The sequence below is a fragment of the Tachypleus tridentatus genome, chromosome 10, assembly GCF_004210375.1.
Source record: "Tachypleus tridentatus isolate NWPU-2018 chromosome 10, ASM421037v1, whole genome shotgun sequence".
Lineage (NCBI taxonomy): Eukaryota > Metazoa > Arthropoda > Merostomata > Xiphosura > Limulidae > Tachypleus > Tachypleus tridentatus.
Genome location: NC_134834.1, coordinates 116,867,880 through 116,883,978, shown reverse-complemented (window position 1 = coordinate 116,883,978; position 16,099 = coordinate 116,867,880). Strand labels below are relative to the sequence as shown.

Sequence of the window (16,099 nt, the reverse complement as noted above, 5' to 3'; positions counted from 1 at the left end):
AAAATTATTAAATTAATTTTGAAAAATAAAAAGAATTAAAAGTACTCCTTGCCACTCAAATTTGTTACTCCTGCAACATTTGCTGGCAACCCATTTCAAAACCCAACCACCCTGTTAGAAAAATAAAACTGTCTTATCTGAAGCTGACTCCTACACTGCCAAACTTTATAGTTGTCTCTTAGTTAGAATATTCTCACTATTAAATATGATGCATCAACACTATCAGTTTCCTTTACAATCTTAAACACCTCAACCAGATCCCATCCAATTCCTCTTTTTTTAAGACAATGTATTTAAAGAATTGATTATTAAGTTATTTATACTGCTTCACATAAGCAATACATAACCCAATTCACAAATAAATAGCAATAAAAATAACCTTGATATGTACCTCTTGAGGAGATTTTGCATGGTCTTCAAACAAATGTTTCAGCACATCCTGAGCTGTGGCCAAACTGATAAATTTTGATTCTAACATATCAAGTAAATCTCCAATCTTCTGTGGACTAACAGGACTTGAAAATAGTAAGACACATTTAATAAAAAATAGAATACAGTGAAACACACTTAATAAGAAATGGAAAACAGCGAGACACAACAAGAAACATCAATAGTTCTACAAAATAGAAATACTTTTAAAATACAGTTTATTTCATCAACTATACAATTTTGTTTTAATTACTAGAAAATGAGGAATTATGGTACTTAGGAAACACAAGTTTTTACAATAAATTTTTACCATCATGCAAAAATTAATGCTGCTTAAGCAAATGTTATTACTATTATTAAATATTATATACTACTTCAGGTTGGAAAACATTTCTCATAGCTTTGGAACATATGACTGTTATGTTGCATTACAAAATTGAGACATGGATTTCAGGGTGACTGTTTAAGGATATACATTAAAAAACATGATCACTATGAGTTAGAATACAATACTGAAACATGAATTTCAGGTGACTGCTCATGGATGTATTTTAACAATTATCACTGAGAGTTACAATGACAGAGTAAGATATCAATGTGATAATGATTAGGTGCATGAGGTAATCAACCAAACCCATTAAATCTTGGTGCTTATCCATAACAATAATTTAATGTAGCCTTACAACCTTGATTCAGTGTTCCAAAAATCAGTGGAGATCAAATGTTTGTGAAAAAGTTACATTCTTAATCTTCCATATCAATAACAAACAACTGTTAGAAGATAAACACAGCAGTTGTCTGGAGGTAAACACAACAGATAAACAACAACTGTTTTGTCTTTTTCTTTCCCTCAGAAAACAAATTTGTTTATATCAACATATAAAAGTAATACATTATTTCCTTTTAATTTCTGCAATAATGCTTCTAAGATATTAGAGAAAACTAAAAAGTACAACTTAGAAACTACATCCAAAAATATTAAAAACAAATTAATCAACTACACAGCATTTAAAACTTAGAACATTACTTAAACTGATTTAGTTCAAGATGTTCAACTAGTTTACAAGATAATATAATGTTACCTTTCTCCAAAGGTTAAACCTTTATCATTCAGTTGAGACATCACTTCACTCAGAATAAAGTTAGTTGCTATTTTTACATTTCTCTTCCGATCATTCAGAACAGCACAATAAAACTCTTCAAGACCAGTTTCACTCTAGAGATAAAAAGTAAAATCTAGTTTCTACCAATGTATGAAGATGATCGAGTATCTTGCTAAGTTTCACTCTATAGAAATAGAAAGTAAAAAATAGTTTCTAACAATGTATGAAGATGATCGGGAATCTTGCTAAGTTTCACTCGACAGATAAAAGGTAAAATCTCATTTCTAACAATGTATGAAGATGATCAGACACCTGATTAATGAGTTTTATCAAAGTTAAACCTACTAAGATATTTACTATTTAAGAAATATTTCAGATAATATAAAATTATGAATAACTAAAAGTAACTGTTCAGTTCTTATTTCATTGTTAACATATAATAATTATGTATTCATTGTTAACATATAATAATTCATTGTTGATAAACTAATGATTAACAATTTTGTGGACTGCTTAAGTACTCACATTACCACTTAAATAATGGTTTAATTTAAACGTATCTGACCATAAACAACACAAAGACAAGTTAACCCAGGAGTATGTATATGTTTATAATATACTTAAAAGCATTCATTAGCACTAATAAATTATCACACAAGTTAACCCAGGAGTATGTATATGTTTATAATATACTTAAAAGCATTCATTAGCACTAACAAATTATCACAAGTTAACCCAGAAGTATGTATATGTTTATAATATACTTAAAAGCATTCATTAGCACTAACAAATTATCACACAAGTTAACCCAGGAGTATGTATATGTTTATAATTCACTCTGGTTATTGTATTAGATCAACTTCAATAAACTTTAAAAAGAGATAAAACTAATACCGAAACAAGCAGCTTTACTTAAAGTCTTGAGAATTCCTAGATCTTATAACAGGTGTATTCCTCTACCAACCATCAAAGAACCTAGTAACTTTAAAACTTATAAAAATAACTGTTACAAATAATAACTCAGCATTCTTTAAAGTTATAGGTGTCAATATAATGAAAAGTGTATTTGCACAAGTCTCATAACATAATTAATTAAAATAACTCACCACAATCACCATGGCTTGTTGTAATGAAATTCCATAACTCTCAATGAGTCGTTGACGAGCTTGTCCAGGAAGTTCACAGAGGTTATCCTGCAGGTCAGTTATACTAACAAGATGTGTAGACTTACCATCTTTTGAATCTGAGAGCCTTAAAGGTGGAAGGTTGGGTTCAGGCATGTACCTATAATCTTGAAAAACTTCCTTGTCTCTCATCGGCACAGTCTGTCTACAATAATTTGTACAAAAATGTATTGTGCACTGCTTCTTTTAATCAAACTAATAGTGGTGCTTAAAACATTAGGAATATTTCACTCTTACATTATTCACTCAACATGTCACATTATTATTTTATTTATAAAACTACAGATAATCTAGATTTAAGGTTTTTATAAATTCTACATAGCTATACTTTTGTAACATAGAACCACATTCACACAGCTGTAAGAGTAACTCACATAATAATAAGGAACTCACTTCAGAGGCTGAATCACAGAAATTTCATACTGTACATACTAACACAGAAAAACTTTTTACCCAACAATGTGTTCTCACTCTACAAACTAATGTAAAACCACGTTCTTACTCTACAAACTAATGTAAAACCACGTTCTTACTCTACAAACTAATGTAAAACCACGTTCTCACTCTACAAACTAATGTAAAACCACGTTCTTACTCTACAAACTAATGTAAAACCACGTTCTTACTCTACAAACTAATGTAAAACCACGTTCTTACTCTACAAACTAATGTAAAACCACGTTCTCACTCTACAAACTAATGTAAAACCACGTTCTTACTCTACAAACTAATGTAAAACCACGTTCTCACTCTACAAACTAATGTAAAACCACGTTCTCACTCTACAAACTAATGTAAAACCACGTTCTCACTCTACAAACTAATGTAAAACCACGTTCTTACTCTACAAACTAATGTAAAACCACGTTCTCACTCTACAAACTAATGTAAAACCATGTTCTCACTGTACAAATTAACAAAAAACTCCACTAACTCCACAAATTAAAATAAAACCTACCATATTTACACTGAAAATTAAGTTATGGATACATAATATTTAGTAATGTTTCAAATGAAATAAATGTTTTGTTTTGAAAAGGTTATGGAAACAAAAATTTCCTCATCCATAAATGCACAAGGATATTTTCTTAAAGTTATTATTTTATAAAACTATGAACAGTATATGTTACTTCAGTCAGCAGTTCACACTGTAATGATGCACAATTCTGTTAATCAAAAGCTAATGACTATAATCCAGCAACATTCAATACACAACTCATTTTAGTTATTCCTTTGAAAGACTTTTAGTGCCAACCTAATAAACCAAAGCCCTCAAGCTGGAGATTCCTTCATAGTGATGTTAGTGTCATACTAATAAACCAAAACAATCAATCTGGAGATTCCATCATAGTGATGTTAATGTCATACTAATAAGCCAAAACAATCAATCTGGAGATTCCTTCATAGTGATGTTAATGTCATACTAATAAACCAAAACAATCAATCTTGAGATTCCTTCATAGTGATATTAATGTCATACTAATGAACCAAAAGAATTAATCTGGAGATTCCATAACAAGTATTAATCTTACCCAAACACAACTTATGATTAAAACTGTGTGTAGTTGTTATAAAAAATTTGTAATTATTTAAAATTGATGCCATATTTTAAAAAAAGTAAAATATACTTGGCTTGTGCATCAAACATTCTTGTTTCATTTATAATCTTGAACCCAGCTTCCAACTCTCCAATCTGTCTTTTTATTTCAAAATCTAATAAGAAAAATAAATATTAATCCCTTCATCACTGAGAATTATGTTTACTACTTAGAATTGAACATAACAATATTAATAAAAGTCTGAAGTGTTAACAACATAAGAAGTAAATATTACAGTATTTAAGAAATGCCAAAAATACTAACACCTTTAGAAGTAAATATTGCAACACTTAAAAAGCTCAGTTTCAAAGTACTTAAATGAAAGCTACAATGTTGTTATAGTACTTTTAAAAAACTACAAATGTTACAATTCTTGAAGTTAGAAATGTGAACACCCCTAAAGACAAATGTTACACGTCTTGAAAGAAGACCTAATATTTGTGAAAATTCAAACTAGACCCTGCTTCCAGAAATTGTAGGAAGACTTTAGGGTAACGATATGCATGTTAAAATGAACTGGTTATAAGTAGTTATTGTTATAGAAAACAAGAATCTAACATTTAGAAACTATGGAATCATCAGTTTGACGTCTTTACTATAAGTAGAATTTTCCAAAATAATTTCAATTACTCAGTCTAGCCAACTTACATTTAAGTTAGTCACAAGTCCATATACAAGTTAACTGTACAAACTGCCCTTCATAATTTTAAATGCAATGCTCAACATAACAACAATTTAATAGGATTAGCTACAAATAAAAATGACAATATATTCTTTCTCATAAAGTAATGTAGACATTGAGAACTTTAGAAAAATGGATCCTTCATCATCTTGGGAAAACTGCAGAAAAACAAAAATGATCCAACATTTGCCTAATATTAATTACCCCAGTATTAATATTTGCCCAGTTTACCCTTCAAAGTTTCTCGTGTTCTCTAGTAACAGAAGTTCATACTTTTGTCTTGAAACAATTTTATAACTTATATGATTTAACAGAATGTTTTTTATTAAGAAAGATTAGGATAAAAGACATTTAATGATTAGCAAACAAACAAAAAATTCCTTAGAACTACACTATCTTAAATTATATATGTAAAAATGGCTGGTATGGGAGAAAGCACTAGTAGAGGAGCGAACAGTGTTTTGACATTCTTCAGTTATCGTCAAGTTCACAAAAAGGTCAAAATGTTGTTCATTCCTCTCGTAGTGCTTTCTCTATCCATACCAGCCTTTTTACATATATAATTTCTCTATAAGTGGGTTTTCTCATCATCACAGATTATGCCATCTTAACAAAAACTATGATAGAACTGACCAACTGCTTTAGCCACTAGCATTACACTGTTTATATTTTTCACTTCTGTCCTTGTACCCCATGGCTCTCCTGGTTGGTTTACTGATACATTAGCATCTACTCTCAGAGCACCCTCTATAACAAAATTTAATTATTTCACTAAGAGTTACAGCCTATTGTCTAAAAGTTAATATGTTTCTAAACTAAAAATGTATTGGCAATAATACTTACCACAGCTGACATTAAAGCTATCGCTCAATCTTTAGAGTTACCACTCTTTGACTACCTGAGAATGATTGCTCCAGTCCCTTACACCCCACTCAAATGCCTTAGTCAAAGTTATAATTTGGAAATTTCTCCACCAACTTCAATGCACCCTCTATCTAGGTACTGTACATAAGCATCACATCCCAGTAATGCAACCCACCTTTTAATGGTTAAGTAAGGCAAGAGAGTGAGTGTCAGTGGAGGTTAGTATTATTGAAAATTATTTTCAGTTCAGGAAAATATTAACTTCCAACACATACTTACCTCCACTGACAATATGGTTAAACTCTAACATTGAGAAGGTGCAGTGGCTTGTACAAGTATGATCTGTACAGAAAACGTGTAGAAAACAGGAGTGCACCAAGACAGAAGTGGTACAAGTGGGAGAACCACACTACCTCCAAAACAGGTATGCTCTTCACCAGGAATTGAATTCCTATATCAAAGGTTGAATAGAAAATGAGTCATCATCATTACAGGCCAGCTACAGCAAGATAGTTGAAGTTTAACATCTTGGGGTTGGTATTAAGGGATCATGGTACCTACATCCCATGTTGGTAGCCAGGGCTAGTGGACCACAATGTTTTATATAATATACATACATACTGTGATTGTATTCCAACCTGTAGCTATAGTGTGATGCATTTCACACCACTAGAATCATGCTGAGAAAGCAAGTGACACTTTAGAGAACAGTATTTCTCCTCAACCTGAAGAAGTCCAAAAGTCAACACCCTGGGCTCGAAACTGTGGTACCATGTATACCACACTCAACTAAGGAAAAGAACTCATCTGATCTGAAATTATGAACATTCAGCTTCACTCCCCAACTAAGCAGAGAAGGAATATCCCACTTGCCCTGGAATTATGGAGGACATGGGACCTGTGCTCAACCAAAAACCTAGGATTGGACCATTTTGCATTCAAAATTATGAGATAATGGACCACCTTTCATGGCCAATATACTAAACCAATACTGATCAAAGAGAAGGACCTAATAAAATAATAATAATAATAAAAATAGGAGCCAATAAGACTAAGACTAAATTCCTGCCAGTCATCCCTGGGTTATTTGTAAAAGTTACTTTAAAAACCCTGGAGAGACACCCTCAGTCTGCACACGTCTCCATCTTGCAGTGGATAATATCATAAAAAGCCTCGACTGAAAGTGCCCCTCCTCTGGTTGTTAACAATCACTAGATAACAGAGGTGGAAGAAGAAAGGTCAGGTTGACTTCAGTAGCAAAAACATCAATTTAGGAATTCATATCCATCTACAAGTTGTTTTTTTCTTCTTAACTAATGTATAATTATAAATATAAAGATAACTATATAAACATCAACTTCATTCAAATGTACATTGTAAATATTAAAAAAACAAAACACTCCTGCTGATAGAAACCTGTGCCAAATACTTTGTCGAGAAAAACAGATTAAATTATAATAATGAGGTACTTATATACAATATTTAAAAAGAGGGAACACAGAAGTTGGTGGAAAAATTTCCCTAAGGCATTTAACTAGGGTATAAAACACTGGAGCAAGCATTTTCAATGCTTACATTGGCAAAAATGGAAACATTGGAGATCTAGAAATAGCTGTAGTGTCAACAGATGGTAAGTAGGATTTGGAATTTAATTTTATATCACATTCCAATATACAAAACAGTTTACATCAATGTAGAACAATTATTCTTGTTTACAACAAATAATGAGCAAAAACAATTATATATTCGGTCTAATTTCATTACTAGTATTTACACTGAGTAATATTACTACTGCTATTTACTCTACCTAATGTTAATACTGTCAATTTTCATACAGTAATTTCTTGTAAAATATGATAATTGAACAAAGTACAAACTCTTGTGCAAGCAGTGATCACAAGTTTAACAGAATATAGGCATCACCTACCAAATTTAAACTTTGAAATCTAAATCACATGTAAGACTTTATCAGAATTCACAAACCTTCCTCTTTATTTGTACATTATAAACAAATCCTACACCACAAACCTTCCATTTTACTTGTACATTATAAACAAATCCTACACCACAAACCTTCCATTTTACTTGTACATTATAAACAAATCCTACACCACAAACCTTCCATTTTACTTGTACATTATAAACAAATCCTACACCACAAACCTTCCATTTTACTTGTACATTATAAACAAATCCTACACCACAAACCTTCCATTTTACTTGTACATTATAAACAAATCCTACACCACAAACCTTCCATTTTACTTGTACATTATAAACAAATCCTACACCACAAACTGTCCATTTTACTTGTACATTATAAACAGATCCTGCACCACAAACCTTCCATTTTACTTGTACATTATAAATAGATCCTGCACCACAAACCTTCCATTTTGCTTGTACATTATAAACAGATCCTACACCACAAACTGTCCGTTTTACTTGTACATTATAAACAAATCCTACACCACAAACCTTCCATTTTGCTTGTACATTATAAACAAATCCTACACCACAAACCTTCCATTTTACTTGTACATTATAAACAAATCCTACACCACAAACCTTCCATTTTGCTTGTACATTATAAACAAATCCTACACCACAAACCTTCCATTTTACTTGTACATTATAAACAAATCCTACACCACAAACCTTCCATTTTGCTTGTACATTATAAATAAATCCTACACCACAAACTGTCCATTTTACTTGTACATTATAAACAAATCCTACACCACAAACCTTCCATTTTACTTGTACATTATAAACAAATCCTACACCACAAACCTTCCATTTTGCTTGTACATTATAAACAAATCCTACACCACAAACTGTCCATTTTACTTGTACATTATAAACAAATCCTACACCACAAACCTTCCATTTTACTTGTACATTATAAACAAATCCTACACCACAAACCTTCCATTTTACTTGTACATTATAAACAAATCCTACACCACAAACCTTCCATTTTACTTGTACATTATAAACAAATCCTACACCACAAACCTTCCATTTTACTTGTACAAGTTCCAAGTCTTTTGAAAATTAACTGCAATTCTTTCACAAGAGCTGCTGCTTCTTCCCCATCTTTTAATGTTGCCTCAAAAACCAACTCCATCAAAGGAACACCTGGTGGGTAAAAATAAAATCACACAAACAATAAGTTACACAAGGGTCAACTAAGAGGCAACATCTTATGGATTTCTCAATGCTTTGTGTTATGAACCACTCCATGCCTTACTATTTCACATAAAACTCAGCGCAGTTTATACCGAAAAGTGCCTTATAATTCACAGGTATAATTTCGTAAGCAAATGCCACATGTATAAGACACGCAATATTTAAATTCTGTGATACTCTTCCTAATGTTGAGTGATGATATTTAATCCGTGGATTTCACACAGTAGGAAATATACAATTTTCTTATGTGTGGCATGTAATGCACCACGTTTTCTAACACCTAATACCTGATACACCTAGTTTTCTAATACCTAACACCTGATATACCTAGTTTTCTAAAACCTAACACCTCATACACCTAGTTTTCTAAAACCTAACACCTCACACACCTAGTTTTCTAATACCTAATACCTGATACACAACATTTTCTAATTCCTGACACATAATGTACTCAGGTCTTTGATGTCTGACACTTAATGATACAATCTGTACTTATTTTTGTGAGAACTAAGAAGTTACAGTAAAGTAAATCCTAATTTAAAATGCTCGAATTATAGTTATACATTTTAGTTTTTATCATTCAGCTCATTTGTAGTAAAGCACTAAGCTAAACAATGGGTTAGTCTAGTTATACACCTTAGTTTTTATTATTTGTAGTAAAGCACTAAGCTACACAATGGGTTAGTACAGTTATACACCTTAGTTTTTATCAATTTTAGTCAAACACAAAGCTACACAATGAGCTACTCTAGTTATACAACTTAGTCTTCATCAATTGTAGTCAAACACCAAGCTACACAATGGGCTGCTCTAGTTTTACACTGGAGTTTTATCATCTGTAGTCAAGCACAAAACTACACAATGGGCTACTCTAGTTATACACCTTAGTTTTTATCAACTGTAGTCAAAAACAAAGCTACACAATGGGCTACTCTAGTTTTACACCTTAGTTTTTATCAACTGTAGTCAAAAACAAAGCTACACAATGGGCTACTCTAGTTTTACACCTTAGTTTTTATCAACTGTAGTCAAAAACAAAGCTACACAATGGGCTACTCTAGTTTTACACCTTAGTTTTTATCAACTGTAGTCAAACACAAAGCTACACAATGGGTTAGTCTAGTTATACACTGGAGTGTGTATTATTTGTAGTCAAACACAAAGCTACACAATGGGCTTCTCTTGTTATATACCTTAGTTTTTATTATTTGTAGTCAAGCACAAAGCTATACAATGGGTTAGTCTAGTTATACACCTTAGTTTTTATTATTTGTAGTAAAGCACTAAACTACACAATGGGTTAGTCTAGTTATACACCTTAGTTTTTATCATCTGTAGTCAAGCACAAAGCTACACAATGGGCTACTCTACTTATACACTGGAGTTTGTATTATTTGAAGTCAAACACAAAACTACACAATGGGTTAGTCTAGTTATACACCTTAGTTTTTATCAATTGTAGTCAAACACAAAGCTACACAATGGGTTAGTCTAGTTATACACCTTAGTTTTTATCAATTGTAGTCAAACACAAAGCTACACAATGGGTTAGTCTAGTTATACACCTTAGTTTTTATCAATTGTAGTCAAACACAAAGCTACACAATGGGCTACTCTTGTTATACACCTTAGTTTTTATTATTTGTAGTAAAGCACAAAGCTACACAATGGGTTAGTCTAGTTATACACCTTAGTTTTTATTATTTGTAGTAAAGCACTAAGCTACACAATGGGTTAGTCTAGTTATACACCTTAGTTTTTATTATTTGTAGTAAAGCACTAAGCTACACAATGGGGTAGTCTAGTTATACACCTTAGTTTTTATTATTTGTAGTCAAACACAAAGCTACACAATGGGCTTCTCTTGTTATACACCTTAGTTTGTATCAATTGTAGTCAAACACAAAGCTACACAATGGGTTAGTCTAGTTATACACCTTAGTTTTTATCAATTGTAGTCAAACACGAAGCTACACAATGGGTTAGTCTAGTTATACACCTTAGTTTTTATCAATTGTAGTCAAACACAAAGCTACACAATGGGCTACTCTTGTTATACACCTTAGTTTTTATTATTTGTAGTAAAGCACAAAGCTACACAATGGGTTAGTCTAGTTATACACCTTAGTTTTTATCAATTGTAGTCAAACACAAAGCTACACAATGGGCTACTCTTGTTATACACCTTAGTTTTTATTATTTGTAGTAAAGCACTAAACTACACAATGGGTTAGTCTAGTTATACACCTTAGTTTTTATTATTTGTAGTAAAGCACTAAACTACACAATGGGTTAGTCTAGTTATACACCTTAGTTTTTATTATTTGTAGTAAAGCACTAAACTACACAATGGGTTAGTCTAGTTATACACCTTAGATTTTATTATTTGTAGTAAAGCACTAAACTACACAATGGGTTAGTCTAGTTATACACCTTAGTTTTTGTTATTTGTAGTAAAGCACTAAACTACACAATGGGTTAGTCTAGTTATACACCTTAGTTTTTGTTATTTGTAGTCAAACACAAAGCTACACAATGGGCTTCTCTTGTTATATACCTTAGTTTTTTATTATTTGTAGTCAAACACACAGCTATACAATGGGTTAGTCTAGTTATACACCTTAGTTTTTATTATTTGTAGTCAAACACAAAGCTATACAATGGGTTAGTCTAGTTATACACCTTAGTTTTTATCATTATAGAGAAGTTTACTAACCCTAACATAATCACTAATTATACAGATTCTAAATAACTAAACAATTCTTAACCACAAGGAAGGTTTCCAACATTAAAGATTCTACAAAGCTGTTTTTAAACTGATGTTCAGATAACTTGATACATTTATAAATGATCTAATCTTTCTGGGTAATCAATCCATTGAAGCTGTGGATAAACAGCTCATATAAACAAACATAAAACACAATAAAACAATAATTAAAATGAAGTATTATTTTACCAGCTCTGTTCAGATCTATTAATGTTCTTCCTTCGTCCACATCATGAAGAGATTTACCACTATCCTGCTCCAACTGAAGTTGTAGCAATCCAACAGTTTTCTTGTATGGTCTTTTGTGGACAACGGATTAAATACTACAAAACTCAAAAATCCATTCGTTGCTAGAGGCATCCTCTGTTGTGTGATCTGATAGCCAGCCTGTATGTTAAGTAAAGTCTATAAATACTACATGAGACTAACAAATTCCAGAAATAGCGTGAAACTTTTGTTTTATAAAGATAATTTATATAAAAATATAATATTAGAGTTAATCCAGAGGTAGAATATATTTTACCACAAGTAATAAAATAAATCCAGAAGAAAAACAAAAGGAATTTCCAACAGCTGGATAGTGAAAATTTCTGACACCTTTGGTTCTCACATATTAATGAACCCTTGAAACTCTTCTCACTTAGGGTCATACACAGTGAAAAATTACTGAAACTTGAAACAGTTCTTATGTGGGGTCATACACAGTGGTGGGTTAAAGAGCCATTAAAATACTTCTCACCTGGTGTACTACACAATGATAAGTTAATGAACCAATAAAACACTTCTCACCTGGTGTACTACACAGTGGTTAGATAATGAACCATTAAAACACTTCTCAGCTGGTGTACTACACAGTGGTGAGTTAATGAACCATTAAAATACTTCTCACCTGGTGTACCACACAGTGATAAGTTAATGAACCATTAAAACACTTCTCAGCTGGTGTACTACACAGTGGTGAGTTAATGAACCATTAAAATACTTCTCACCTGGTGTACCACACAGTGATAAGTTAATGAACCATTAAAACACTTCTCAGCTGGTGTACTACACAATGGTTAGTTAATGAACCATTAAAACACTTCTCAGCTGGTGTACTACACAGTGGTTAGTTAATGAACCATTAAAATACTTCTCACCTGGTGTACTGCTCAGTGGTTAGTTAATGAGCCATTAAAATACTTCTCACCTGGTGTACCACACAGTGGTAAGTTAATGAACCATTAAAATACTTCTCACCTGGTGTACTACACAGTGGTTAGTTAATGAACCATTAAAACACTTCTCACCTGGTGTGCTGCACAGTGGTAAGTTAATGAACCATTAAAATACTTCTCACCTGGTGTACCACACAGTGGTTAGTTAATGAACCATTAAAACACTTCTCAGCTGGTGTACTACACAGTGGTTAGTTAATGAACCATTAAAATACTTCTCACCTGGTGTACTGCACAGTGGTTAATTAATGAACCATTAAAACACTTCTTACCTGGTGTACCACACAGTGGTTAGTTAATGAACCATTAAAACACTTCTTACCTGGTGTACTACACAGTGGTAAGTTAATGAACCATTAAAATACTTCTCAACTGGTGTACTACACAGTGGTAAGTTAATGAACCATTAAAATACTTCTCAACTGGTGTACTACACAGTGGTTAGTTAATGAACCAATAAAACACTTCTCAGCTGGTGTACTACACAGTGGTTAGTTAATAAACCATTAAAACACTTCTCACCTGGTGTAATACACAGTGGTTAGTTAATGAACCATTAAAATACTTCTCAGCTGGTGTACTACACAGTGGTTAATTAATGAACCATTAAAATACTTCTCAGCTGGTGTACTACACAGTGGTGAGTTAATAAACCAATAAAACACTTCTCACCTGGTGTTCCACACAGTGGTTAATTAATGAACCATTAAAATACTTCTCAGCTGGTGTACTACACAGTGGTTAATTAATGAACCATTAAAACACTTCTTACCTGGTGTACCACACAGTGGTTAGTTAATGAACCATTAAAACACTTCTTACCTGGTGTACTACACAGTGGTAAGTTAATGAACCATTAAAATACTTCTCACCTGGTGTTCCACACAGTGGTTAATTAATGAACCATTAAAATACTTCTCACCTGGTGTACTACACAGTGGTGAGTTAATGAACCAATAAAACACTTCTCACCTGGTGTACTACACAGTGGTGAGTTAATGAACCAATAAAACACTTCTCACCTGGTGTTCCACACAGTGGTTAATTAATGAACCATTAAAATACTTCTCAGCTGGTGTACTACACAGTGGTGAGTTAATAAACCAATAAAACACTTCTCACCTGGTGTTCCACACAGTGGTTAATTAATGAACCATTAAAATACTTCTCAGCTGGTGTACTACACAGTGGTGAGTTAATGAACCAATAAAACACTTCTCACCTGGTGTACTACACAGTTGTTAGTTAATGAACCATTAAAACACTTCTGAGTTGGTGTACTACACAGTTGTGAGTTAATTAACCATTAAAATACTTCTCAGCTGGTGTACTACACAGTGGTGAGTTAATGAACTATTGCAATGCTCCTTAAGTTTACATCATAAATTTTTTTGTAAATTTAAATTTATTTCTAAAAGGAAAATCTTAAATTTTCTATGTAAGATATCACACCCATAACTTAACCACATAAGATATCAAACCCTTAACTACACCAAGTAAGATATTGCACCCCTAACTTAACCATGTAAGATACTGCACCCTTAACTAAACCACGTACGATATCACACCCCTAACTTTACCATGTTCCATATCACACCCATTAATAAATCAGTACTATGTTTCCAAAGTACACGTTTGTGTCTGCAGACATCAACTAAAGATCACATATGAAGAAATAATGATTTCTTATTGTTTCCATAGCTGTAGTGGTCCATAGCAAAATAAATAATGGAGTACAAAAGAACACTCAGTTTATAAAGAATTATCTTTCAGTAGATATGCTATACTTAATATCTGTTATATAAATGAAAAATGAAATCTGTTCAATATATATTTAGTAAAATGTTTATCATTTAAATAAAAGTTGCTAAAAAACACTTACTGGTAGATCAGCGTAAAAGTAATGTTTCCGATCAAACATCGACACTTTATGAACTGTACAGTTCAGAGCTAAAGCAGTCAAAACTCCAGCTTCAACACAACGTCTGTTCAAGACCTGCAGAAGATTTCAAAATGTAATTCAAGTCAAGATATTCATCTGTAACGATTCACTGAAGTGAAAATGAACTAGAACATTACAACCTTGTGAACTGTACTGATCAGAGGAAAAGCAGTCAAGACTGCAGCTTTATCACAATTTCTTACAAACATGACGAAGAATAGAATTTTTCAAAATGTGTAACTCAAAACAGGATGTTTACATGTAACAACATACACGAAATACTTACATGTAAAAATATACTCAAGTTATTTCAAAACATGTAATTCAAACAAGATATTTACATGTAATGCTTTGCACACATTGTTTACATGCAACAAAGTAAAAATAATAATAAATTCAAATAAATGCATTGATTCTTTTCAACACCAATAATGAGATGTTAGCAGAGTTTTACTAGTTAATAAGTTAACTCTTTTCATAGAAAGTGGGTGTCTTCCAGCCACCTTAAAAATGCAAAACTACATACATAATTCTGAGTTCACTAAGTGTAAATACCAAAGATAAGACAAGCTTTTAGTAAACATCATAAATAAGTTACCTACAAAAAAAGATTTTTATAAGTAAACTATTTCAATTAAACATTCATCTAAAAGTATAAGAAGAGTCAGTCTGAGTCAGCGCTCATTTTCATAATGTTACAATTACTTCTTTCTGTGTTACAGTTTTCATGTTTTATTTAAATGACTTCTAGAACCTCCGATATAAATTTCTTTCCACACGTCTTACCTCATATTTTCTCTATCCTAGCCCTAACAACAGTGATCCCTAATGTAGAGTGAAATGTGAAGTTAAAAAATATTAAATACAAGCAGTAACACATTCCTATGTAGAGTGACTGCATAATGAAACAGACAAAATTATTCATCCTAACAGCCTCAGTGTTTTCATATTTATTTTTATTTTATTAACAAACTTTGCACCTTGTTTCTAGGTGAAAAGCACAATGTTGCCAGCACAACTTAGAGTAAACAAATTATCAGGTCAGAGTTACACTAACTCCAAAAGCTTTTCTAGTTTCTTCATCAAATTAAATTTTATGGAAGTCTTGTTACCTTATTTCA

General features: G+C 32.0%; 1 protein-coding gene across 1 annotated transcript in view; it reads right to left on the bottom strand.

The window, feature by feature from the left end:
• The window catches only part of LOC143230150 (glutamyl-tRNA(Gln) amidotransferase subunit B, mitochondrial-like), a 33,328-nt gene that overhangs the window by 3,375 nt on the left and 13,854 nt on the right, over positions 1 to 16,099 (bottom strand). The window contains 9 exon segments of the mRNA XM_076463226.1: positions 392 to 515; positions 1,512 to 1,645; positions 2,639 to 2,861; positions 4,345 to 4,429; positions 5,630 to 5,743; positions 8,879 to 9,001; positions 12,009 to 12,131; positions 12,134 to 12,206; positions 14,919 to 15,032. Coding sequence (XP_076319341.1) covers positions 392 to 515; positions 1,512 to 1,645; positions 2,639 to 2,861; positions 4,345 to 4,429; positions 5,630 to 5,743; positions 8,879 to 9,001; positions 12,009 to 12,131; positions 12,134 to 12,206; positions 14,919 to 15,032 — 1,113 coding nt within the window.